Here is a 24,331-nt window from a genome sequence, read left to right on the forward strand (position 1 = left end):
TGTTTGTTTCTGGCACTTAGTTGGTTTTATTCACATTTGACGAGTAGTTTAGCTGCATGCCACAGTGGAGGTTCAACACGTATGTTCCCTTGGGATCCTGAAGGCACTGCTCCTCAGTCCTGTAGCATACAGACAGCCTCGATGACGATTTCTTCTTTGACTCATGGCTTATTTAGTCTGTCTTCTTATTCCCCAGATACTCGACCTCTCTCCTAGATAACCAGTACTACCAGTTTCTGAGGAAAAGCTCCCAAACCTTCATGTAGATGTGACATGGTTTTCAGAGATTCGGTTGGCTTCAAATGCTTCAAGGTTCCACTGTTTGGGAAAAGGGAGGATCGTCTGGCCTTTAGTCATTTTCTTTGTGTATCAAGAAATAATTGTCCCTCTTTCTAAGGTTGGCAACCTCATTAAGCCTTCCTATTCCTCAAGAAAGCCTGATCCTCCTTCCATTTATCCAACATAGATCACAACCCATGATTGAAACAGATCCGGTAAAATGGGGAAGCTGAATGGAGTGGTGAGGTTTACATAGCAGATGCCTGGGAAGCTGGGCAGGAGGAGAGGCACCATCTCTGACCCAGTGGGAGAACAGCCCCACTGTCAAGGAATTTCTCCTCTTTCCTAACTGGCACATGACACTGGCATGGGGAGTATGCGACACCGTCTCGGGTCAAGCACTGTGGAGTTCCCGGGGAGGGGTGAGGGAGATCATGGACCAGGAAGTGTTGTGATACCGGCATGAGTGTGGCAAGTCATTTATGAGATTGCGTGTGGATGGCGTTTTGGTTGGGAAATGAGGTCATCGTGCCCGTCCTGGGCTGCTCCCCCTGCGCCGTGCAGGGCTGCCTGGCCTTATAAAAGGAGTGAACCTTCGTCCCAGCCCCACTCTCTTCCAGACACCAGTCCTAGATCTTCTTTGGAGCCTCTGGTGAGTACAGGTCTTAGAGGTCTTTCTTGGCCCTTGGGTGGTGGGATTTCACCTGCGTGTAGAAGTGACTTTATTTTCACCCCAAAATACACTTTCTGGGGGAAAGAATACAATGAGGTTGGGAGAGGGGTACGTTTTCGCTGGTGTTTGGGAGGTGATGTGGAATAGGAGGAGAGCGATGGAGTCCAAGGCACCACCTTACCCTGAAGGAGAGAAACAGAGATGAGATATTGTGCTGAAGCCCAACCCCCACCCCCAACGCATTGGTTCCCACAGCCTCCCTCTCAAGGCTCCCTCCCAGTGAGCGGTGGGATTGGGCCTTTGCATTTCTCCTCCAAAGCTTAGCCCAGCAAGCAGGGCCTCGTGGGAGCTCTGAGCAGAGATGTGTTTTGAGATTGGTGACCCTTTTAATAAGCGGGTTCTTCCTCTCCAGGTAATATTCGTATTCACACTACCCCCCTGAGGGTGATTTTAGCCTTAGAAAGTGGTCGAATGTGAGATGAAGCAGAAAGGCCTGAGGCCTGAGGGTGAGAGGTGCTCAAAAGAACGGGTGAAGATGGGCCACAAAATCCTAAAGGCTGTAGTAGGAATCCAAGAGAGTCCTTGGAGACCAAAGGGTTGGTGGGCGATTGAATTGTGGTGATCACTGTACACCGAGAAATGAATGAATTCATTGAGTCATTAAAAAAAAAGACAAGTGCTGATGGTCGAGCTGACTGCTGTATGGACAGGCCTGTCTTTGTGGTGACCAATGTTGTCTCACTGTATTTCAGGTTCCCTGAGTCCCAGGAAAGATGTCTTACCAGCAGCAGCAGTGCAAGCAGCCCTGCCAGCCACCTCCTGTGTGCATACCCAAGTGCCCTGAGCCATGTCCACCCCCTAAGTGCCCTGAGCCATGTCCACCTCCTTGCCCACCTGTGGTGTGCCCACCTCCAGTATGCCAGCAGAAATGCCCACCCTGCCCACCCTGCCCACCCTGCCCACCGTGCCCACCCTGCCAGCAGAAGTGTCCACCCAAGTGCCTGTAACAGCGGCAGACTTCCTCAGGACCATGCAACAACGGGATCCAGGCTCCTCTTGGTCCCAGGGCTCCCTCGTCCTCCCTTTGGCCATGGTGATAGACTGCATCCTTCTCAACCTCCCTCCTGGATTCACAGCTGACAGAGGAAAGGCTTGGTTCCCGAGGCTCATAGCATGTTGTTGGAAGAGCAGCAGCGTCATCGCCGGATGGGGCTCCGCCATCTGCCTGCCTGTGATCTGGGTGGTGATCTCCAGCCTCTGAGCGCTTCAGAGTGTCTCTTTTTCAGTTCTCCAATAAAGGACATGTTTCATGGGCAAGCTCTCACTTCTTCCTTTTGTCCTTTCTTGTTTTGTTTTGTTTGTTTGCGTGTATTGCTCTCCACTCTTCTGTCAATGACAACGTACACTTTTGAGGGGTCCTTTTCATTCCTACTAAATCATTAGAATGAGGCTTCTCCAAACTGACTTCAGTTGGATCTGAAATATGAAGGTTTGGATTTTTTACATCCAACCCTTCTTTTTGTCATTGGTTTCCAACGGGTTTCTGCCTCTTTCTACATTGTAGGCCCCTGAACAGAATGAACTTCTCTCAGCCTCAGTTTCCTTATTTGTAAAGTCTGGAAAGAATGTATAAATGCTGTGCATAACCGATTGAACTACTGGCGCTCCCACAGTTGGAAAGAATGTATTCAACTCAGCAGGCTCATAGAAATTAATTTATTCCCAAGTGTTTCCTAATTATGCATCACGTGCCAGGCAGGTGGTTAGGTGTTAGAAGAATGATGATGGGGACCAAGGTCCTTGTCCTCAGGGAGCCTACATGCTGGAGGGGATTATACCCGTGCACACACACACACACACACACGCGCCCACACAGAGACACCTGTAAGACAAATAACAGTTATGCTTGGGTGTATGTTAGAGACCATTGTTTTGAAAATATCTTCCAACGTGGCTTTGTGGGCAAAGACTTGAATGAACAGAAGACTGAGCCGTGAGTGTCCTGGGGTTTGTGCTTCCAGGGAGAGCAGATGGCAAGGGCAAGGCCAAAGCAAAGTTAGACCAGAGAGAACGGAGTTGGGGTGTGGGCCAGGGGGTTGAGCACCTGTGAAACATGGAAGTGACTGGGCTTGAGGTGGACTTCGAGCTGCAGCTGAGGCTTAGGCCACAGCCACGGCCACACAGGATCCTTAAGCCACTGAGCGAGGCCAGGGACCGATTGATGACCCTGTGTCCTCAGAGAGGCAATGTCCAGTTCTTAAGCCTCTGACCCACAACGTGAACTCCTCAAGTGCATGTTTGTGGTCGTTCCCTCCCTGCTCTCAGGGTGGAGGCCAGCAGGCCTGGACTTCCGGTGCTGAGAGCATCCGGGGAGGCCTTGTGTTTGTGTGGGTGGCGTCCGTGTCCCAGGGGAGTCGTGAGTAGGACGGTCCTAGTACCGGATTCAAAGTCCACCTTTGTGCTTTCAGATCATGGTGCTGTGGGCTGATATGGGCGTGAATGATGAAGTGACATGTCTGTGCTTGGGGGTCTTCAGCCCCGTGAGCAGGAGCCTGTGAGGAGGAAGATGGCAAACGGGTGACGTCTCGGTTGGGCAGTTCTTGCTGCCCAGGGGAGCCGTTGTGTGCCCTGGAAAGATGCCGAGTCAGGGCTTAGGTATCCGAGAAGAGGAGGGCCGGGACTCCCTTGCTGCTGCTGCCATCAGGGACCCTTCCCCAGGACTAGCATCATCACCATGGCCATCAACGACCACCAACAAGACTGGAGAGAGAAGACTGGCATGGATGGCTTCTTCTCAGGTAAGCAGCTAAAGCCCAAGTGCCCAAGTGAAATACCCGGAGAGGCTGGGGTGGCGGCAGATAAACGCCCAATACCTTCCTCACCATCACTGCCTCGGAGTTTTCCATTTTCCTACATCAGAACCAGAAGTGATACCACCCCGCAGGCAGCTCCACGCGCGAGGTGGAACACAGAGCCAGTTCTCCCCGAGGCTGTCGGTGGAAAGGCTCTGTCTGGACTCAGGTTCGGAGTGGTTCTCTGGCCCTGTCTACCCAGCGAGCAGGTGCAACGAGGGAGGTCAGACAGGGAAGGAGCTAGAAAGGTTGTCACGTGAGGTCCTGGAGCTGCTGGCCTGGGAAAGGGGAGCCGTGGAGGGTAAGAGTATTTGCTGCAGCGTCCAGACCGCTGAGCCTCAGCGGGAGAGCAGAGCTGTGACTCTGTGCAGCTCTAGGGTCAGAGGTTCTGCTAGACTTCAAGGTAGACCAAGGAAGCCATTTCTGGGAGGAGGAGAGATGGAGAGGGACTGGGATTTGGGGGGATAGTAGATGCAAGCTGTTGCATTTGGTGTGGATGAGCAGAGATCCCGCGGTATAGCGCAGGGCTCTAAAGCTAACCACTTGTGATGGGACACGATGGAACCAAACATGAGAGAAAGAATGTATATATATATATATATATATATATATAACTGGGTCCCTCTGCCATCCAGTAGAAATTGACCAAATATTGTAAATAAACGATAGTAATAATTTTCAAAAGGATGAGAATATGTAAACCTTAACTCAATTAAAAAAAGTGAGAGAGAGAGAGAGAGAGAGGGAGAGAGAGAGAGATTTTTCTGAGTGAGATGCACCCCAGGGTGAGATTGTTACTGGTGGAACTGTGGGGCCATGAAACCTCCGCCTGAAGCTGAAAAAACATCTTGGAAATGAGAATGTAGTTTCGAACCTCCAAACAAGGTTTTCCATGCATTCACGAAGACACATCAACGGGACTGAACGATTTTTATCCATCAGCTAGAGGATCGACTTCCCTCTCAAAGCACATTTCCCAGGCTCTCTCACATAACATCTTTTATTTTTTTTCATCACAAGAACTTGTTGTTTAGTTGTTGTTGAAGGATATTGTTGGATGGTTTGTCCGTTTGTTTTAGGTCCGCACCCGTGTCACAAGGAGGTTCCCAGGCTAGGGGTCGAACTGGAGCTACAGCGGCCTGCCTACACCACAGCCAGAGCAACACCAGGTCCGAGCCATGTCTGTGACCTACACCACAGCTCAGGGCAAGACCCGATCCTTAACCCACTGAACGAGGCCAGGGATCAAACCCACAACCTCACGGTTCCTAGTCGCATTTGTTTCCTGGGCACCACAGCGGAAACTCCGAAGTGGAGATGTGAACTGAATGTGGAAATGTGAGTTGGAGGTCTGGGCCCTCAGCAGGATAGAGACCCCAGTTCAGTACATGGAAGGTGCCTAGAAGGAGGAGACCAGACAGTGGGACGAGGGGAGGAGAACAGGCTGGGCTGAAGACCGAGTGCCAAGTTCAGGGGATTGGAGGGCTTCACTGGAGGGTTCAAAAGGAGGCTGGACCCCTCCTCCGCATTTCCCCTTTGCTTTGGTATTGGTACCTACGGCTACTCGCTTGCCATTTGAAGATCGCAACCCTGAGTCGAGGGTCCTGGGACTGCACTGTTCCATGGGCTGACCTACCCAGGCCTCCGGCTGCTGCCTTGACTCTGGCACAGGATCCCACTGGTTCATGGGGGGCCCTGGACCAGCCACGGAGGCTCCAGAGTGCCTGGTTCAGCGGCAGCAGGAGGGCAGCGTTTGGATTTCTCTAGGCAGGTCCTCCCTCCATTCAACAGAGGACATTCTTTCCTTGGGATTGTGGAGATCTGTGGACACTGGGTCAGATGCCGTTTCCTAGCCTCGAATTTCACGAGGGAGTTTTTAGACGCTGTTCCTTCAGAAATTACACTTCACACTGGGACCAATGCTCCCTTTTCCTTTCGTTCTGGTTTTTCTTTTTTCTTTTTTCTTTTTCTTTTTGGCTGCAGCCATAGTTCCCTGGCCAGACATTAACTGTCCATCAGAACCAGAGCAGTGTCCCAGGCTGCCGCTGTGAGGACGCCTTAATCCTTAGCCACAAGGAGACTCCCCATGCTGCCCTTGGATGTGAAGCTCTGCAAAGCCTGCCTATCCCCTGAGGACACGGGATTTCTGAATTCTGAGTAGCCTTTACAACGTCTGTCCACCTGATTGCCAAGCCCATTCACAAGTGGTGTAGATTCAACAGTGTTTAGAGTGAGTCCCACTCTTTGCTCTGCAAATCCAGCAGCCCAGCTCGTGGTAGGCTCAGGTGCCTGGCTGAGTCCTGGGGTAGTTACTTAATGCAAGAGGTCGATGCAACTTGCACCTTAGGTTCTAAAGAGCTGAACAAATCTTCATAACATACACTTGGAAGGAAGCTGAACTTTCTGCTTCTGGCTTCAGCACAGGTTGCATTCAAGGAAATACTAATCTGAAGTTCTAAAAAAACAAGAGCCATTGCAACGTCAATAGTTGACATTTCGTTAAAAAGAGCAAACTGGAATTACATGGCAGCAAAAGAGTTTAAAATACGTCCATATCCTCAAATTGGTATTCATCTCTGCCGGGCAGTGGCCTTTAACTTCTCTTTCACCTTCTCCCTCCCTCCCCTCCCCTCGTCCTCCTTCCTCTCCTGTCCTCTCCCCTCCTCTCTGCATCTCTCAGTCTCTCCTCTCTTTGTCCCTCAGTCGCCCCTCTCAGCTCTTCAGAATGACCCAGTGTTTGCTCGTTTTGTTTCTCTTGACCATCCTGTCCCATGGCCCGCTCATCAGTTTTCTTCTGCAAGTGATGTCCTGTCCTTCCTGGAGTTCATCCACCCGGTGCTTCGGGTTTTCCTTGAGGTCCCCTCTGTATGCATGCCAATAACACAGAAGGATCGAGTGGGCAGCGGGCAGTGAGGGGTGGTGTGTGGGAAGGAGGAGGGCATAGAAGGCGGTGCCTAGTTACATGAGATTTGTTTCGAGTTCCTAGAGCAGAGGTGAGAAACGTTTCTTCGTTCCCGAACTCACAAGATGGCTGTGAAGCTCCTGTACGATTAGACAATTTAGGAACTTACCATTATTTCTTTATTCCACCAATATTCATTCAGCACCTAAGGTGGTGCAGGTCTTGGGCCGTGTGTCCCAAAGGTGGAGAGGGGAGATGCAGGCCCCCTGTTCCAAGCCTGCAGGCCTGAGGGCGAAGAGATGAGTGGACAGGGCACACGCTGCGGATGATGGGAGAAGCCAAGCTCCGAATGTCTCTGGAGACTCCCAGGGGGCACCCCTGTCCCGGGGGCAGGGCTTTTCACTGAAGTGATGGCTTTGTTGAGAGTCGTGTAGACATCAGCCAGGTCCAAATGATGACCAAATGCACTGAGGAGAGGAAAGGGGGATGTGGAAGACAAATCCTGAGACCTTAGCTATGGCAACAGCCCCTAGTTCAAGGCGTGGAGTCATAAGGAATGAGGCTGGAGGGGAAGGAAGGGCAGTGTCTCGGATGGGGGATTGATCCTTGAAGGTTAAAATATGTTAAGTACGCATGTGACATAGTCAGGATTGAGTTTTCAGTGGGTTGGTCCAACCGGCAATGTGGAAGGTGCCTTTGACAGAAACATGACTTGGGGAGAGAGAGAAGTTAGGAAGGTGTGGTAATAACTGAGCAAGCGATGAGGAGGCCCTGAATTAGGGCCACGGTAGTTTGCATGGACAGGCTGAAATGGATTCCAGAAACATTTAGGCCGGCAAGCTGGCATGAGTGGGTGTTTGCTTGGGTAAGCAGCATGTAGTGGAGGGACAAAACATCAGAAGAACTTCAGTTCCTGCGTTATTCTAATGTCAAGATTCATAATACTGGAGATTCGAATAATTTGTAGGAAGATGATCAGTTTTTGGACCCTTGGAGGATATTTGAATAGAGATGTCCCGTGGCAAGGGGATATTTAAGTCCAAAGTGAGTTCTGGGAGGCAAATGCAGACTGTGAGTCATCCTCTTATTTGTGATGGCTGAAACCTCAGGAGTCGTTGGGATTATGACGGGGCAAGGCATAGAGTGGGAACGTCCAGCGCCCAGGGAGCTCCACCTGGTGTGTAGAAGTTCAGACCAAAAAGAAGACAGACCTAGTGCAGGGGTGGTGGAACCAATGGCTGCCATGGGAACCTCCAAGTAGAAAGTTTAAAGGAAGACGGGATGATTAATGTGTCAAAGTACAGGGAAGACGTCTCAAAAGATGAAAACAGAGGACCCGATTGACCTGACAGAAAGCTGTGATACACTTTAGCAGGAGAGCCTTTGGTGGAAAGGTGGGTCTGAAGCCGGCTTGCCGTGGGATGAAGTATAAAAGAGATGTGGCACCGAGGAGGAGTGGCAAGTGTAGCTAAGTCCTCGACACGTATGGGATGGAGGGATGAGAGATACTGGACTGAAACCACATAGGCTCTCAGACCCAAGAGCTACCTCTTAGAGCAGGAGGGAGAGGAGTAACCAGAAAACGTCGGTGGCCAACAAGAGAGCAAAGCTCTAGGGTAGGTGAGAGGGGAGAGGAGGCCACTGGTATGGGTGGATGCGTCAGCCCCGTGCAAAGATGCTTGTGTGTATTTGTGCTTCCCAAGATTCATGGTTAGTCAGACAGGGAACGACAACCATCATATGGCATCACTTATATGTGGATCTTAAGAAAGGACACAAGGGAGCTCAGTTGCCGAAGAGAAACCGACTCACAGACTTTGAGGGCAAACTTATGGTTACCCAGGGGCACAGGGGAGGGCGGAGGGATGGACTGGGGGTTTGGGATGGGCATATGCTCACTGAGGTATAGGGAATGATTGGCCAACAGGGACCTGCTAACATCGTCCCCATATTCTGTGGCAATCTATGTGGGAAAGGATCCTCAAGGAACCTCAAGGAACCTCAAGGAGAAGGGATGTGTGCGCATGTACAACTGAATCACCTTACTGTACAGCAGAAGTGATCACTGCATTGTAAACCAACTATGCTTCAATAAAACTTCAAACAATGGAAACAAAACATCTCCCGGCTAAAATCAAATCAAACAGTAAAAAGGTGTTGGAACGAAAAGTGGCAGTTTCCCCTTCTAACTCTCTCAGTTCTAGCTCCATTTCTCAGGGGAAACTGAGGCAGCTGAAGTGTTTCCTTTGTTCTTTGCACTTTTTTCATTTCAGGGTATGTCCACCAAGTCTATCTTCTCACTCTTGTGAAAATGGAGTGTGTGTTTCCCTGACCACAGCTTCACTCTCCTTCTCCAAATATTCCTCGTTTCCATTTTAGTTCTTATGTCGTTTATCCTTGTCGAGTTAAATACGAGAGTATATTTCTTGCTCTGTGAAAGTTAGACAATTTCCTGTCTACATGAGATGAGGCTATTAGTGCCTTTACCATCCCCCAAAGTGCAGCCACTGTATCTTGACTCTTACAGCGTCCAGATGAATACTATGCACCTTCCGTGCTCCATGTGTAGTCAAATCTTCTATAATGTGTCCGTAGGTTGATGGAACAATGTGGACACCAGGGAAGGGCCATTCCACTCTTGAGGCCAACAGGAGAGATTTTGAGATCCAGACCCCTTAGCCCACCTTCCTGAGTTCCCTGCATGGTTCGGCTGCTTATGACTGTAGGACCTTGGGCAATTCACTTCAGCTCTCTGTGTCTCAGTGTCCCCACCTTAAAGGGGGAGTAGTAATAGTGCTTATCTTTAGGTGCCCTTGTGAGCTCTACATTTATAAGTGCATGTAAAGGGTTTAGACCTGTGTCTGGCTCACAGAAAGCCCAGTGAGGACCAGATGTGACCGTGCACAGCTCACGGCATCACCAAGCAGCTTCCCAAAGCATCCTTACTTTTGGAAAGTAGGAGATGGATGCTTTGGTCCCGTGGGCCACTTAAAGGAACAGTCCTTTTTGCCTTAAGGTGGACATGCTCTCATCGTTTGCTTTGCTTCGTATTTAACCTACGTCTTTCCTGTATTCCGTGGCTGTTTGGGGAGCTTAAGTTGTTTCCTCTTCCCCCTCCTCCCATCCCCCTCCTCCTCCTCCTCCCCCTCCCCTTCCTCCTCCACCTCCTTCCTGTTCTCCTCTTTCCTTGGGAAAATTGGTATGCCTGCTGGCACTACATCAGGCGGTGTGCTCTTTCTAGCTCCTGAGATACACTTGTCGGCAAAGGCTACAAAGCAGGACTTGATGTATTTGCTTGGTTGATTGTCCGGACTGGAGAAAACGATAAAGAGAATGTTAATAACTGAGATTAAGTTTCAAAGGGTGTAGTGCCTGTAGCTGTCATGCTGGGAATAGCAATGCCGAGACACACGTTCCCTCCCCCTGCCCCCGGCCTGCCCCCAGAGCTGGTGGGCAATTTGTCACCATAATTTTTCTCCATTATGCCCATAGTTGTTTGCATTTCCGATCATTGTCATCTGGGGTTTTTACCTTTTTGGTGCAAAGCATCAAGAAGCTACATCAGGGAAGATCAATGTAGATGTTTGTTTCTGGCACTTAGTTGGTTTTATTCACATTTGACGAGTAGTTTAGCTGCATGCCACAGTGGAGGTTCAACACGTATGTTCCCTTGGGATCCTGAAGGCACTGCTCCTCAGTCCTGTAGCATACAGACAGCCTCGATGACGATTTCTTCTTTGACTCATGGCTTATTTAGTCTGTCTTCTTATTCCCCAGATACTCGACCTCTCTCCTAGATAAGCAGTACTACCAGTTTCTGAGGAAAAGCTCCCAAACCTTCATGTAGATGTGACATGGTTTTCAGAGATTCGGTTGGCTTCAAATGCTTCAAGGTTCCACTGTTTGGGAAAAGGGAGGATCGTCTGGCCTTTAGTCATTTTCTTTGTGTATCAAGAAATAATTGTCCCGCTTTCTAAGGTTGGCAACCTCATTAAGCCTTCCTATTCCTCAAGAAAGCCTCATCCTCCTTCCATTTATCCAACATAGATCACAACCCGTGATTGAAACAGATCCGGTAAAATGGGGAAGCTGAATGGAGTGGTGAGGTTTACATAGCAGATGCCTGGGAAGCTGGGCAGGAGGAGAGGCACCATCTCTGACCCAGTGGGAGAACAGCCCCACTGTCAAGGAATTTCTCCTCTTTCCTAACTGGCACATGACACTGGCATGGGGAGTATGCGACACCGTCTCGGGTCAAGCACTGTGCAGTTCCCGGGGAGGGGTGAGGGAGATCATGGACCAGGAAGTGTGATACCGGCATGAGTGTGGCAAGTCATTTATGAGATTGCGTGTGGATGGCGTTTTGGTTGGGAAATGAGGTCATCGTGCCCGTCCTGGGCTGCTCCCCCTGCGCCGTGCAGGGCTGCCTGGCCTTATAAAAGGAGTGACCTTCGTCCCAGCCCCACTCTCTTCCAGACACCAGTCCTAGATCTTCTTTGGAGCCTCTGGTGAGTACAGGTCTTAGAGGTCTTTCTTGGCCCTTGGGTGGTGGGATTTCACCTGCTTGTAGAAGTGACATTATTTTCGCCCCTCAATACATTTTCTGGGGGAAAGAATACAATGAGGTTGGGAGGGGGGTACGTTTTCGCTGGTGTTTGGGAGGTGATGTGGAATGGGAGGAGAGCGATGGAGTCCAAGGCACCACCTTACCCTGAAGGAGAGAAACAGATGAGGCGCTGCGCTGGAGCCCACCCCCACCCCCAATGCATTCGTTCCCACAGCCTCCCTCTCAAGGCTCCCTCCCAGTGAGCGGTGGGATTGGGCCTTTGCATTTCTCCTCCAAAGCTTAGCCCAGCAAGCAGGGCCTCGTGGGAGCTCTGGGCAGAGATGTGTTTTGAGATTGGTGACCCTTTTAATAAGCGGGTTCTTCCTCTCCAGTTAATATTCGTATTCACACAACCCACTTGTGGGTGATTTTAGCCTTAGAAAGTGGTCGAATGTGAGATGAAGCAGAAAGGCCTGAGGCCTGAGGGTGAGAGGTGCTCAAAAGAATGGGTGAAGATGGGCCACAAAATCCTAAAGGCTGTAGTAGGAATCCAAGAGAGTCCTTGGAGACCAAAGGGTTGGTGGCCCATTGGATTGTGGTGATCACTGTACACCGAGAAATGAATGAATCCATTGAGTCATAAAAAAAGAAAAAACAACCAAGTGCTGATGGTCGAGCTGACTGCTCTATGGACAGGCCTGTCTTTGTGGTGACCAATGTTGTCTCACTGTATTTCAGGTTCCCTGAGTCCCAGGAAAGATGTCTTACCAGCAGCAGCAGTGCAAGCAGCCCTGCCAGCCACCTCCTGTGTGCATACCCAAGTGCCCTGAGCCATGTCCACCCCCTAAGTGCCCTGAGCCATGTCCACCTCCTTGCCCACCTGTGGTGTGCCCACCTCCAGTATGCCAGCAGAAATGCCCACCCTGCCCACCCTGCCCACCCTGCCCACCGTGCCCACCCTGCCAGCAGAAGTGTCCACCCAAGTGCCTGTAACAGCAGCAGACTTCCTCAGGACCATGCAACAACGGGATCCAGGCTCCTCTTGGTCCCAGGGCTCCCTCGTCCTCCCTTTGGCCATGGTGATAGACTGCATCCTTCTCAACCTCCCTCCTGGATTCACAGCTGACAGAGAAAAGGCTTGGTTCCCGAGGCTCATAGCATGTTGCTGGAAGAGCAGCAGCGTCATGTCATTGCCGAATGGGGCTCCGCCATCTGCCTGCCTGTGATCTGGGTTGTGATCTCCAGCCTCTGAGCGCTTCAGTGTGTCTCTTTTTCAGTTCTCCAATAAAGGACATGTTTCATGGGCAAGCTCTCACTTCTTCCTTTTGTCCTTTCTTGTTTTGTTTTGTTTGTTTGCATGTATCGCTCTCCACTCTTCTGTCAATGACAACGCACACTTTTGAGGGGTCCTTTTCATTCCTACTAAATCATTAGAATGAGGCTTCTCCAAACTGACTTCAGTTGGATCTGAAATATGTAGGTTTGGATTTTTTACATCCAACCCTCTTTTTGTCATTGGTTTCCAACGGGTTTCTGCCTCTTTCTACATTGTAGGCCCCTGAAAAGAATGAACTTCTCTCAGCCTCAGTTTCCTTATTTGTAAAGTCTGGAAATAATGTATAAATGCTGTGCATAACCGATTGAACTACTGGCGCTCCCACAGTTGGAAAGAATGTATTCAACTCAGCAGGCTCATAGAAATTAATTTATTCCCAAGAGGTTCCTAATTATGCATCACGTGCCAGGCAGGTGGTTAGGTGTTAGAAGAAGGATGATGGGGACCAAGGTCCTTGTCCTCAGGGAGCCTAGATGCTGGAGGGGATTATACACACAGACACACACACACACACACACACGCCCACACAGAGACACCTGTAAGACAAATAACAGTTATGCTTGGGTGTATGTTAGAGACCATTGTTTTGAAAAGATCTTCCAACGTGGCTTTGTGGGCAACCAGTTGAATGAACAGAAGACTGAGCCGTGAGTGTCATGGGGTTTGTGCTTCCAGGGAGAGCAGATGGCAAGGGCAAGGCCAGAGCAAAGTTAGACCAGAGAGAACGGAGTTGGGGTGTGGGCCAGGGGGTTGAGCACCTGTGAAACATGGAAGTGACTGGGCTTGAGGTGGACTTCGAGCTGCAGCTGAGGCTTAGGCCACAGCCACGGCCACACAGGATCCTTAAGCCAATGAGCGAGGCCAGGGACCGATTGATGACCCCGTGTCCTCACAGGGACAAGGTCCAGTTCTTAAGCCTCTGACCCACAACGGGAACTCCTCAAGTGCACGTTTGTGGTCGTTCCCTTCCTGCTCTCAGGGCGGAGGCCAGCAGGCCTGGACTTCCGGTGCTGAGAGCATCCGGGGAGGCCTTGTGTTTGTGTGGGTGGCGTCCGTGTCCCAGGGGAGTCGTGAGTAGGACGGTCCTTGTATCGGATTCAAAGTCCACCTTTGTGCTTTCAGATCATGGTGCTGTGGGCTGATATGGGCGTGAATGATGAAGTGACATGTCTGTGCTTGGGGGTCTTCAGCCCCGTGAGCAGGAGCCTGTGAGGAGGAAGATGGCAAACGGGTGACGTCTCGGTTGGGCAGTTCTTGCTGCCCAGGGGAGCCGTTGTGTGCCCTGGAAAGATGCCGAGTCAGGGCTTAGGTATCCGAGAAGAGGAGGGCCGGGACTCCCTTGCTGCTGCTGCCATCAGGGACCCTTCCCCAGGACTAGCATCATCACCATGGCCATCAACGACCACCAACAAGACTGGAGAGAGAAGACTGGCATGGATGGCTTCTTCTCAGGTAAGCAGCTAAAGCCCAAGTGCCCAAGTGAAATACCCGGAGAGGCTGGGGTGGCGGCAGATAAACGCCCAATACCTTCCTCACCATCACTGCCTCGGAGTTTTCCATTTTCCTACATCAGAACCAGAAGTGATACCACCCCGCAGGCAGCTCCACGCGCGAGGTGGAACACAGAGCCAGTTCTCCCCGAGGCTGTCGGTGGAAAGGCTCTGTCTGGACTCAGGTTCGGAGTGGTTGTCTGGCCCTGTCTACCCAGCGAGCAGGTGCAACGAGGGCGGTCAGACAGGGAAGGAGCTAGAAAGGTTGTCACGTGAGGTCCTGGAGCTGCTGGCCTGGGAAAGGGGAGCCGTGGAGGGTAAGAGTATTTGCTGCAGCGTCCAGACCGCTGAGCCTCAGCGGGAGAGCAGAGCTGTGACTCTGTGCAGCTCTAGGGTCGGAGGTTCTGCTAGACTTCAAGGTAGACCAAGGAAGCCATTTCTGGGAGGAGGAGAGATGGAGAGGGACTGGGATTTGGGGGCTTAGTAGATGCAAACTCTTTTATTTGGTGTGGATGAGCAGAGATCCCGCGGTATAGCGCAGGGCTCTAAAGCTAACCACTTGTGATGGGACACGATGGAACCAAACATGAGAAAAGAATGTGTATATGTATATATATAACTGGGTCCCTCTGCCATCCAGTAGAAATTGACCGAATATTGTAAATAAATGATAGTAATAATTTTCAAAAGGATGAGAATATGTAAACCTTAACTCAATTAAAAAAAGTGAGAGAGAGAGAGAGAGGGAGAGAGAGAGAGATTTTTCTGAGTGAGATGCACCCCAGGGTGAGATTGTTACTGGTGGAACTTTGGGGCCATGAAACCTCTGCCTGAAGCTCAAGAAACATCTTGGAAATGAGAATGTAGTTTCGAACCTCCAAACAAGGTTTTCCATGCATTCACGAAGACACATCAACGGGACTGAACGATTTTTATCCATCAGCTAGAGGATCGACTTCCCTCTCAAAGCACATTTCCCAGGCTCTCTCACATAACATCTTTTATTTTTTTTCATCACAAGAACTTGTTGTTTAGTTGTTGTTGAAGGATATTGTTGGATGGTTTGTCCGTTTGTTTTAGGTCCGCACCCGTGTCACAAGGAGGTTCCCAGGCTAGGGGTCGAACTGGAGCTACAGCGGCCTGCCTACACCACAGCCAGAGCAACACCAGGTCCGAGCCATGTCTGTGACCTACACCACAGCTCAGGGCAACACCCGATCCTTAACCCACTGAACGAGGCCAGGGATCAAACCCACAACCTCACGGTTCCTAGTCGCATTTGTTTCCTGGGCACCACAGCAGAAACTCCGAAGTGGAGATGTGAACTGAATGTGGAAATGTGAGTTGGAGGTCTGGGCCCTCAGCAGGACAGAGACCCCAGTTCAGTACATGGAAGGTGCCTAGAAGGAGGAGACCGGACAGCGGGACGAGGGGAGGAGAACAGGCTGGGCTGAAGACCGAGTGCCAAGTTCAGGGGATTGGAGGGCTTCACTGGAGGGTTCAAAAGGAGGCTGGACCCCTCCTCCGCATTTCCCCTTTGCTTTGGTATTGGTACCTACGGCTACTCGCTTGCCATTTGAAGATCGCAACCCTGAGTCGACTCACAGGGTCGTGGGACTGCACGATTCCATGGGCTGACCTACCCAGGCCTCCGGCTGCTGCCTTGACTCTGGCACAGGATCCCACTGGTTCATGGGGGGCCCTGGACCAGCCACGGAGGCTCCAGAGTGCCTGGTTCAGCGGCAGCAGGAGGGCAGCGTTTGGATTTCTCTAGGCAGGTCCTCCCTCCATTCAACAGAGGACATTCTTTCCTTGGGATTGTGGAGATCTGTGGACACTGGGTCAGATGCCGTTTCCTAGCCTCGAATTTCACGAGGGAGTTTTTAGACGCTGTTCCTTCAGAAATGTCACTTCACACTGGGACCAATGCTCCCTTTTCCTTTCGTTCTGGTTTTTCTTTTTTCTTTTCTTTTTTTTTTTTTCTTTTTGGCTGCAGCCATAGTTCCCTGGCCAGACATTAACTGTCCATCAGAACCAGAGCAGTGTCCCAGGCTGCCGCTGTGAGGACGCCTTAATCCTTAGCCACAAGGAGACTCCCCATGCTGCCCTTGGATGTGAAGCTCTGCAAAGCCTGCCTATCCCCTGAGGACACGGGATTTCTGAATTCTGAGTAGCCTTTACAACGTCTGTCCACCTGATTGCCAAGCCCATTCACAAGTGGTGTAGATTCAACAGTGTTTAGAGTGAGTCCCACTCTTTGCTCTGCAAATCCAGCAGCCCAGCTCGTGGTAGGCTCAGGTGCCTGGCTGAGTCCTGGGGTAGTTACTTAATGCAAGAGGTCGATGCAACTTGCACCTTAGGTTCTGAAGAGCTGAACAAATCTTCATAACATATACTTGGAAGGAAGCTGAACTTTCTGCTTCTGGCTTCAGCACAGGTTGCATTCAAAGAAATACTAATCTGAAGTTCTAAAAAAAACAAGAGCCATTGCAACGTCAATAGTTGACATTTCGTTAAAAAGAGCAAACTGGAATTACATGGCAGCAAAAGAGTTTAAAATACGTCCATATCCTCAAATTGGTATTCATCTCTGCCGGGCAGTGGCCTTTAACTTCTCTTTCACCTTCTCCCTCCCTCCCCTCCCCTCTTCCTCCTTCCTCTCCTGTCCTCTCCCCTCCTCTCTGCATCTCTCAGTCTCTCCTCTCTTTGTCCCTCAGTTGCCCCTCTCAGCTCTTCAGAATGACCCAGTGTTTGCTCGTTTTGTTTCTCTTGACCATCCTGTCCCATGGCCCGCTCATCAGTTTCTTCTGCAAGTGATGTCCTGTCCTTCCTGGAGTTCATCCACCTGGTGCTTCGGGTTTTCCTTGAGGTCCCCTCTGTATGCATGCCAATAACACAGAAGGATCGAGTGGGCAGCGGGCAGTGAGGGGTGGTGTGTGGCAAGGAGGAGGGCATAGAAGGCGGTGCATAGTTACATGAGATTTGTTTCAAGTTCCTAGAGCAGAGGTGAGAAACGTTTCTTCGTCCCCGAACTCACAAGATGGCTGTGAAGCTCCTGTACGATTAGACAGTTTAGGAACTTACCATTATTTCTTTATTCCACCAATATTCATTCAGCACCTAAGGTGGTGCAGGTCTTGGGCCCTGTGTCCCAAAGGTGGAGAGGGGAGATGCAGGCCCCCTGTTCCAAGCCTGCAGGCCTGAGGGTGAAGCAGATGAGTGGACAGGGCACACGCTGCGGATGATGGGAGAAGCCAAGCTCCGAATGTCTCTGGAGACTCCCAGGGGGCACCCCTGTCCCAGGGGCAGGGCTTTTCACTGAAGTGATGGCTTTGTTGAGAGTCGTGTAGACATCAGCCAGGTCCAAATGATGACCAAATGCACTGAGGAGAGGAAAGGGGGATGTGGAAGACAAATCCTGAGACCTTAGCTATGGCAACAGCCCCTAGTTCAAGGCGTGGAGTCATAAGGAATGAGGCTGGAGGGGAAGGAAGGGCAGTGTCTCGGATGGGGGATTGATCCTTGAAGGTTCAAGTGTTTTAGGTACGCATGTGCCATAGTCAGGTTTAGTTTTCAGTGGATTGTTCTGACCGGCAATTGGAAGGTGGGTTTGACACAAAGACGTCTTGGGGAGAGAGAGAAGTTAGGAAGGTGTGGTAATAACTGAGCAAGTGTTGGGGAGGCCCTGAATTAGGGCCACGGTAGTTTGCATGGACAGGCTGAAATGGATTCCAGAAACATTTGGGCCCTCAGGATGGCATGAGTGGGTGTTTGGTTGGAGAAGCAGCATGTTGCACAGGGGGAAACAGTCCAGAGAACTTAAGGTACTGGGTTATTCACATGGAAAGATAAAGAGTCCTGGAGATTTGAACGGTTTGTGGGAGTATGATCAGGTTTTGGACACTTGGAGGATAGTGGAATAGAGACGTCCAGAAGGCAAAGGGATAGCCAAGTCCAAAGTGAGTTCTGGGATGCAAATGGAGCTGTGTGAGTTGACAGCTGTGTTATGATTGCCGAAACCACGGGAGTCATTGGCATTATGCCTGGAGAGGCATAAAGTGGGGCGGTCCTGGGGCTAGCGACCAGAGGACTCCATTTGTTATTTAGAAGAAGCGGTTCAGGCCAGAGAGAAGAACGGCCCAGGGCGGGGGTCGTAGAAACAGTGGATGTCCTGGAAATCTTCAAATAGGAAAAGGTGAGGAGGGCTCATCGTTTGCTTCCCATTTAACGTGTGTCTTGTGTTACATTTTGGTTTTGGCATCGTATTTCTTTTTCTTCCTCTTCTTCTCCTCTTCCTTCGTTCGTGAAGTGAACGTCTGCTGACACCGCATCAGGTGGTGTGCTCTTTCTAGCTCATGAGATGAATTGTTGGCAAATGCTACAAATCCAGACTTGATGTATTGCTTGGTTTCTCAAGTCTGGACTTGAGAAAACGATAAAGAAAATGTTAACACCTGAGACTAAATTTCCACGTGGGTCGTGTCAGTAGCCGTTAGGCTGTGAAGAGCTATGCCTCGACACATAGATTTGTCCCCCTCCAGGGCGCTGCTTGGGAGTTATTTACGATTGTACGACCGACTGCTGTCCATCTTTAACCAGCCTCTCACTCTTTCTCTCTTGTTCTAGGTAGAGTTTCCAATGGGCAATGGAAATGTCATTCCTGGAGTCCTTCAAACGAGGGTTTCCATAGAATCTGGTCTCCCAAATCGTGGTCACCCTGGGGCTTTCATTCTCTTAATGACTCTCCTTTAGGTCCCCAGTTGCTGGCATTTCAGATCATCCTCATTTGGGGTTTTGATCTTTTTGGAGCAAAGCCTCAGGAAGCTACATCAGAAAAGTTCAATCTAGATTTGTGTATTTCTGGCAATTAGATTGGTTGATCTGGTTGGATGACTCGTTTAGCTGCCTGCCACAGGGCAGGTTCAAAACATACCTTGCCTTCAGTTTCTGAAGTCATTGCTCCCTCGTCCTGCAGTGTACAGACTTGATGAGGCTTTCTGCTTTGACTCATGGCTAACGTGGTCTCTCTTCTTATTCTCCAGCTACTCAGCTTCTCTTTTAGATAACCAGTACTGCTAGTTTCCAAGTAAGATCGACCAAACCTTCATGTAGTTGTGACATGGTTTTCGGATTCGCTTTGTTCCCAATGCTTCGAGGATCCACTCTTCGGGCCAAGTGAAGATCATTGACCTTTCGTCACTGTCTTTGTGTATCATGAAATACTTGTCCCTCTTTCTAAAGCTGGCTGGCAACCTCACGAAGCATTTTTTCCCCTTGAAGCCTGATCCTCCTTCAGTTTATCAAATCTATGGCATGGCCCGTATAATTTCTTGGTAAAAATAACTTTGGACTCTCTTAGTAATTCATGAAGCGAAGAAAAACAAGTCTACCATTATGTCAGGAGGACGGATCCAAATCACGTGACCCTTGGATGGCTCCCTCACCCCGGCAGGCACCACCTTTAGCTCCCAGGGCTTTAACAGGGAAAGAACAGGTCGGGAAAGCACCTGACCCGTCATCCCAAGAGCATCACTGTGCCTTCTGGCCTCCCCGAAGGATGACACTCTCCTAATGGTGATCTGGGTCATTTCTGTTGCATCCCAGAGTGCTGGGCCGGAATGGCTGGCCTCAGATTGGCCCTCTGAGAGGCCGAGAAAGAGAGCGGGAACAGGCTCAAGCTAAAGAAATTCCTCCCTCTTCAAGCCCCGAGGTGAGGCCACTGATTGTTCTTTTCTGTGCCACAGCGACCCAGTCAGGAGAGAACCACTGCAGAGGCTGCCCAGCATTCCTCCAGGAAAGAGCATCAGGAGGGAACTCTTCCCTCAGGCAGCGGGAGGGCCCTGCTCACCAGTAAGAAGGGGTGGACTCTGAAGGTGCTTTCAGACTGACTCCTTCGAATTAGCAGTGGTGTCAGCCAGGAGAAAGAGGGGGAGAGGGCCAGGGTCTTAGCTAGGGAGCCCTGCTCTACACAGTGTCCTCTTTATCACAGTTTTGGGCATCGATGACATCATCGATGAGTTATTACAATGAGCTATTGGTCCTTCCTATTGGTTTTTCTCCTTCGTTGTTCTTTTTTAATGGCCGCACCTGAGGGCATAAGGAAATTCCTGGGCCAGGGGTTGGATGTGGGCCACGGCTTTGACCTGTGCCATGGCTGTGGCAACTCCCGATGCTTTAACCAACTGTGCTGGCCTGGGGGGTGGAACCTGCACCTCCGTAGCCCCTGCAGTAGAATGCTTAACCCACTGCACCACAGCAGGAACTCCTTAGGGTTTGTGCCCTTTAGAATTCACATTTCTTTTCCTTTCAAAATGTTTAGGGTCAGAATGTGTAACACGAGGAGTAGTCTCTGAATACTGCAAATGTATGATACGGTGTTGTTCGCACGTTTATCTATCATATCTGCATATGTGAAGCTGTGGGGTGGGGGTAGGGCTGCCCCAGCCTGTGATCTTATGGCCCAGAAAACAGAGGGATGGTGCTGTCCTTTGCCGTCCCATGTAGGGAGCCATGTGAGGACCCACCCAACAGGGGACTGTCAGCAACTGGGAAATCAAGGTAAGATGTTGTGGCTCTGTGTAAGTCATTGAATTGTCAAGAAATGCCCGGAGACCTGCAGGACCTGGGCCAAGGGGAAGTTAGTTTTAAATCTTTGGTGGAAAATGAAACAAGGCCTAAAAGGACAAAACACTCAGCATAACCCAGCTGAATCCAGACTCGCAGTCGCCTTCTAATCGAACAGGTGCATGCAACGAAGGAGTTCCCAAAGACAAAGAGCCCCAAGGCCACAGACGACAGGGCTCAACCAAAAAAAACCCTTGTGTATGAAAAACCAAGCACTCGCCTGGGTGGGGGGTGGGGGCTGAGGGAGTGAGTCTGAGTCTTGCTTGCTCAGAGCCCCTGACCATTCAGATTGTCAATAAACTGCTTGCAAGCTCATTGCTCCAGCCTGTGCCTCCTCCTTCCTCGCTGTTCTACCAGTAAAGGAAAACTGGGTGAACGTTAAGAGATGGGGCGTTAGCAAAACCTGGTCTCTGCTATTGAGACACACAAAGCTGGAAGCTGGGCAGGTGAAGCTGAATGGAGTAGTGAGGTTTACGTACTAGAGGCTTGGGAAGCTGGGCAGGAGGAGAGGCACCATCTGTGACCCAGTGGGAGAACAGCCCCACTGTCAAGGAATTTCTCCTCTTTCCTAACTGGCACATGACACTGGCATGGGGAGTATGTGACACGGTCTCGGGTCAAGCACTGTGCAGTTCCTGGGGAGGGGTGAGGGAGATCATGGACCAGGAAGTGTGATACCAGGCATGAGTGTGGCAAGTCATTTATGAGATTGCGTGTGGATGGCGTTTTGGTTGGGAAATGAGGTCATCGTGCCCGTCCTGGGCTGCTCCCCCTGCGCCGTGCAGGGCTGCCTGGCCTTATAAAAGGAGTGAACCGTCGTCCCAGCCCCACTCTCTTCCAGACACCAGTCCTAGATCTTCTTTGGAGCCTCTGGTGAGTACAGGTCTTAGAGGTCTTTCTTGGCCCTTGGGTGGTGGGATTTCACCTGCGTGTAGAAGTGACTTTATTTTCACCCCTCAATACTCTTTCTGGGGGAAAGAATACAATGAGGTTGGGAGGGGGGTACGTTTCTGCTGGTGTTTGGGAGGTGATGTGGAATGGGAGGAGAGCGATGGAGTCCAAGGCACCACCTTACCCTGAAGGAGAGAAACAGAGATGAGGCGCTGTGCTGGAGCACCCCCTCCCCCATTCGTTCCCACAGCCTCCCTCTCAAGGCTCCCTCCCAGTGAGCGGTGGGATTGGGCCTTTGCATTTCTCCTCCAAAGCTCAGCCCCACAGTCGGGTCGGTTAGCCCAGCAAGCAGGGCCTCGTGGGAGCTCTGGCAGAGATGTGTTTTGAGATTGGTGACCCTTTTAATAAGCGGGTTCTTCCTCTCCAGGTAATATTTGTATTCACACTACCCCCCTGAGGGTGATTTTAGCCTTAGAAAGTGGTCGAATGTGAGATGAAGCAGAAAGGCCTGAGGCCTGAGGGTGAGAGGTGCTCAAAAGAACGGGTGAAGATGGGCCACAAAATCCTAAAGGCTGTAGTAGGAATCCAAGAGAGTCCTTGGAGACCAAAGGGTTGGTGGCCCATTGGATTGTGGTGATCACTGTACACCGAGAAATGAATGAATCCATTGAGTCATAAAAAAAGAAAAAACAAGTGCTGATGGTCGAGCTGACTGCTGTATGGACAGGCCTGTCTTTGTGGTGACCAATGTTGTCTCACTGTATTTCAGGTTCCCTGAGTCCCAGGAAAGATGTCTTACCAGCAGCAGCAGTGCAAGCAGCCCTGCCAGCCACCTCCTGTGTGCATACCCAAGTGCCCTGAGCCATGTCCACCCCCTAAGTGCCCTGAGCCATGTCCACCTCCTTGCCCACCTGTGGTGTGCCCACCTCCAGTATGCCAGCAGAAATGCCCACCCTGCCCACCCTGCCCACCCTGCCAGCAGAAGTGTCCACCCAAGTGCCTGTAACAGCAGCAGACTTCCTCAGGACCATGCAACAACGGGATCCAGGCTCCTCTTGGTCCCAGGGCTCCCTCGTCCTCCCTTTGGCCATGGTGATAGACTGCATCCTTCTCAACCTCCCTCCTGGATTCACAGCTGACAGAGGAAAGGCTTGGTTCCCGAGGCTCATAGCATGTTGTTGGAAGAGCAGCAGCGTCATGTCATCGCCGAATGGGGCTCCGCCATCTGCCTGCCTGTGATCTGGGTTGTGATCTCCAGCCTCTGAGCGCTTCAGTGTGTCTCTTTTTCAGTTCTCCAATAAAGGACATGTTTCATGGGCAAGCTCTCAATTCTTCCTTTTGTCTCTTTCTTGTTTTGTTTTGTTTGTTTGCATGTATCGCTCTCCACTCTTCTGTCAATGACAACGCACTCTTTTGAGGGGTCCTTTTCATTCCTACTAAATCATTAGAATGAGGCTTCTCCAAACTGACTTCAGTTGGGTCTGAAATATGTAGGTTTGGATTTTTTACATCCAACCCTCTTTTTGTCATTGGTTTCCAACGGGTTTCTGCCTCTTTCTACATTGTAGGCCCCTGAACAGAATGAACTTCTCTCAGCCTCAGTTTCCTTATCTGTAAAGTCTGGAAAGAATGTATAAATGCTGTGCATAACCGATTGAACCACTGGCGCTCCCACAGGTGGAAAGAATGTATTCAACTCAGCAGGCTCATAGAAATTAATTTATTCCCAAGAGGTTCCTAATTATGCATCACGTGCCAGGCAGGTGGGTAGGTGTTAGAAGAAGGATGATGGGGACCAAGGTCCTTGTCCTCAGGGAGCCTACATGCTGGAGGGGATTACACACGCAGCACGCACACACACACACACACACACAGACTCAACACACATGCAGACACGCTGTAAGACAAATAATAGTTATGCTTGGGTGTATGTTAGAGACCATTGTTTTGAAAAGATCTTCCAACGTGGCTTTGTGGGCAACCAGACTTGAATGAACAGAAGACTGAGCCGTGAGTGTCCTGGGGTTTGTGCTTCCAGGGAGAGCAGATGGCAAGGGCAAGGCCAGAGCAAAGTTAGACCAGAGAGAACGGAGTTGGGGTGTGGGGCCAGGGGGTTGAGCACCTGTGAACTATAGAAGTGACTGGGCTTGAGGTGGACTTCGAGCTGCAGCTGAGGCTTAGGCCACAGCCACGGCCACACAGGATCCTTAAGCCACTGAGCTGAGGCCAGGGACCGATTGATGACCCCGTGTCCTCACAGGGACAAGGTCCAGTTCTTAAGCCTCTGACCCACAACGGGAACTCCTCAAGTGCATGTTTGTGGTCGTTCCCTCCCTGCTCTCAGGGCGGAGGCCAGCAGGCCTGGACTTCCGGTGCTGAGAGCATCCGGGGAGGCCTTGTGTTTGTGTGGGTGGCGTCCGTGTCCCAGGGGAGTCGTGAGTAGGACGGTCCTAGTATCGGATTCAAAGTCCACCTTTGTGCTTTCAGATCATGGTGCTGTGGGCTGATATGGGCGTGAATGATGAAGTGACATGTCTGTGCTTGGGGGTCTTCAGCCCCGTGAGCAGGAGCCTGTGAGGAGGAAGATGGCAAACGGGTGACGTCTCGGTTGGGCAGTTCTTGCTGCCCAGGGGAGCCGTTGTGTGCCCTGGAAAGATGCCGAGTCAGGGCTTAGGTATCCGAGAAGAGGAGGGCCGGGACTCCCTTGCTGCTGCTGCCATCAGGGACCCTTCCCCAGG

General features: G+C 50.8%; 1 protein-coding gene and 1 long non-coding RNA gene across 3 annotated transcripts; both read left to right on the forward strand.

The window, feature by feature from the left end:
• The first annotated feature begins 711 nt into the window (after positions 1–711).
• Positions 712–2,258, forward strand: LOC125128899 (small proline-rich protein 2E-like). Its single transcript, XM_047783049.1, has 2 exons — positions 712–931; positions 1,705–2,258. Exon 2 carries the CDS (start codon positions 1,726–1,728, stop codon positions 1,957–1,959), a length of 234 nt encoding a protein of 77 aa, XP_047639005.1. The 5' UTR covers positions 712–931; positions 1,705–1,725; the 3' UTR covers positions 1,960–2,258.
• Positions 2,259–18,186: 15,928 nt separating this feature from the next.
• Positions 18,187–22,901, forward strand: LOC125128900 (uncharacterized). 2 transcript variants are annotated; one of them, XR_007135338.1, is made up of 4 exons: positions 18,187–18,273; positions 19,121–19,928; positions 20,583–20,636; positions 22,363–22,901. It is a non-coding gene; the product is annotated as an uncharacterized LOC125128900 (long non-coding RNA). The 2 variants fall into 2 exon arrangements; XR_007135337.1 differs by lacking the exon at positions 18,187–18,273 and having other exon boundaries at positions 18,296–19,928.
• Positions 22,902–24,331: the final 1,430 nt, after the last annotated feature.

This window comes from Phacochoerus africanus, chromosome 6, assembly GCF_016906955.1.
Source record: "Phacochoerus africanus isolate WHEZ1 chromosome 6, ROS_Pafr_v1, whole genome shotgun sequence".
NCBI classification, from domain to species: domain Eukaryota; kingdom Metazoa; phylum Chordata; class Mammalia; order Artiodactyla; family Suidae; genus Phacochoerus; species Phacochoerus africanus.

Excerpts from the sequence above, each read along its gene's own strand:
- LOC125128899 (XM_047783049.1), top strand. The coding sequence starts at position 1,726 with ATGTCTTACCAGCAGCAGCAGTGCAAGCAGCCCTGCCAGCCACCTCCT.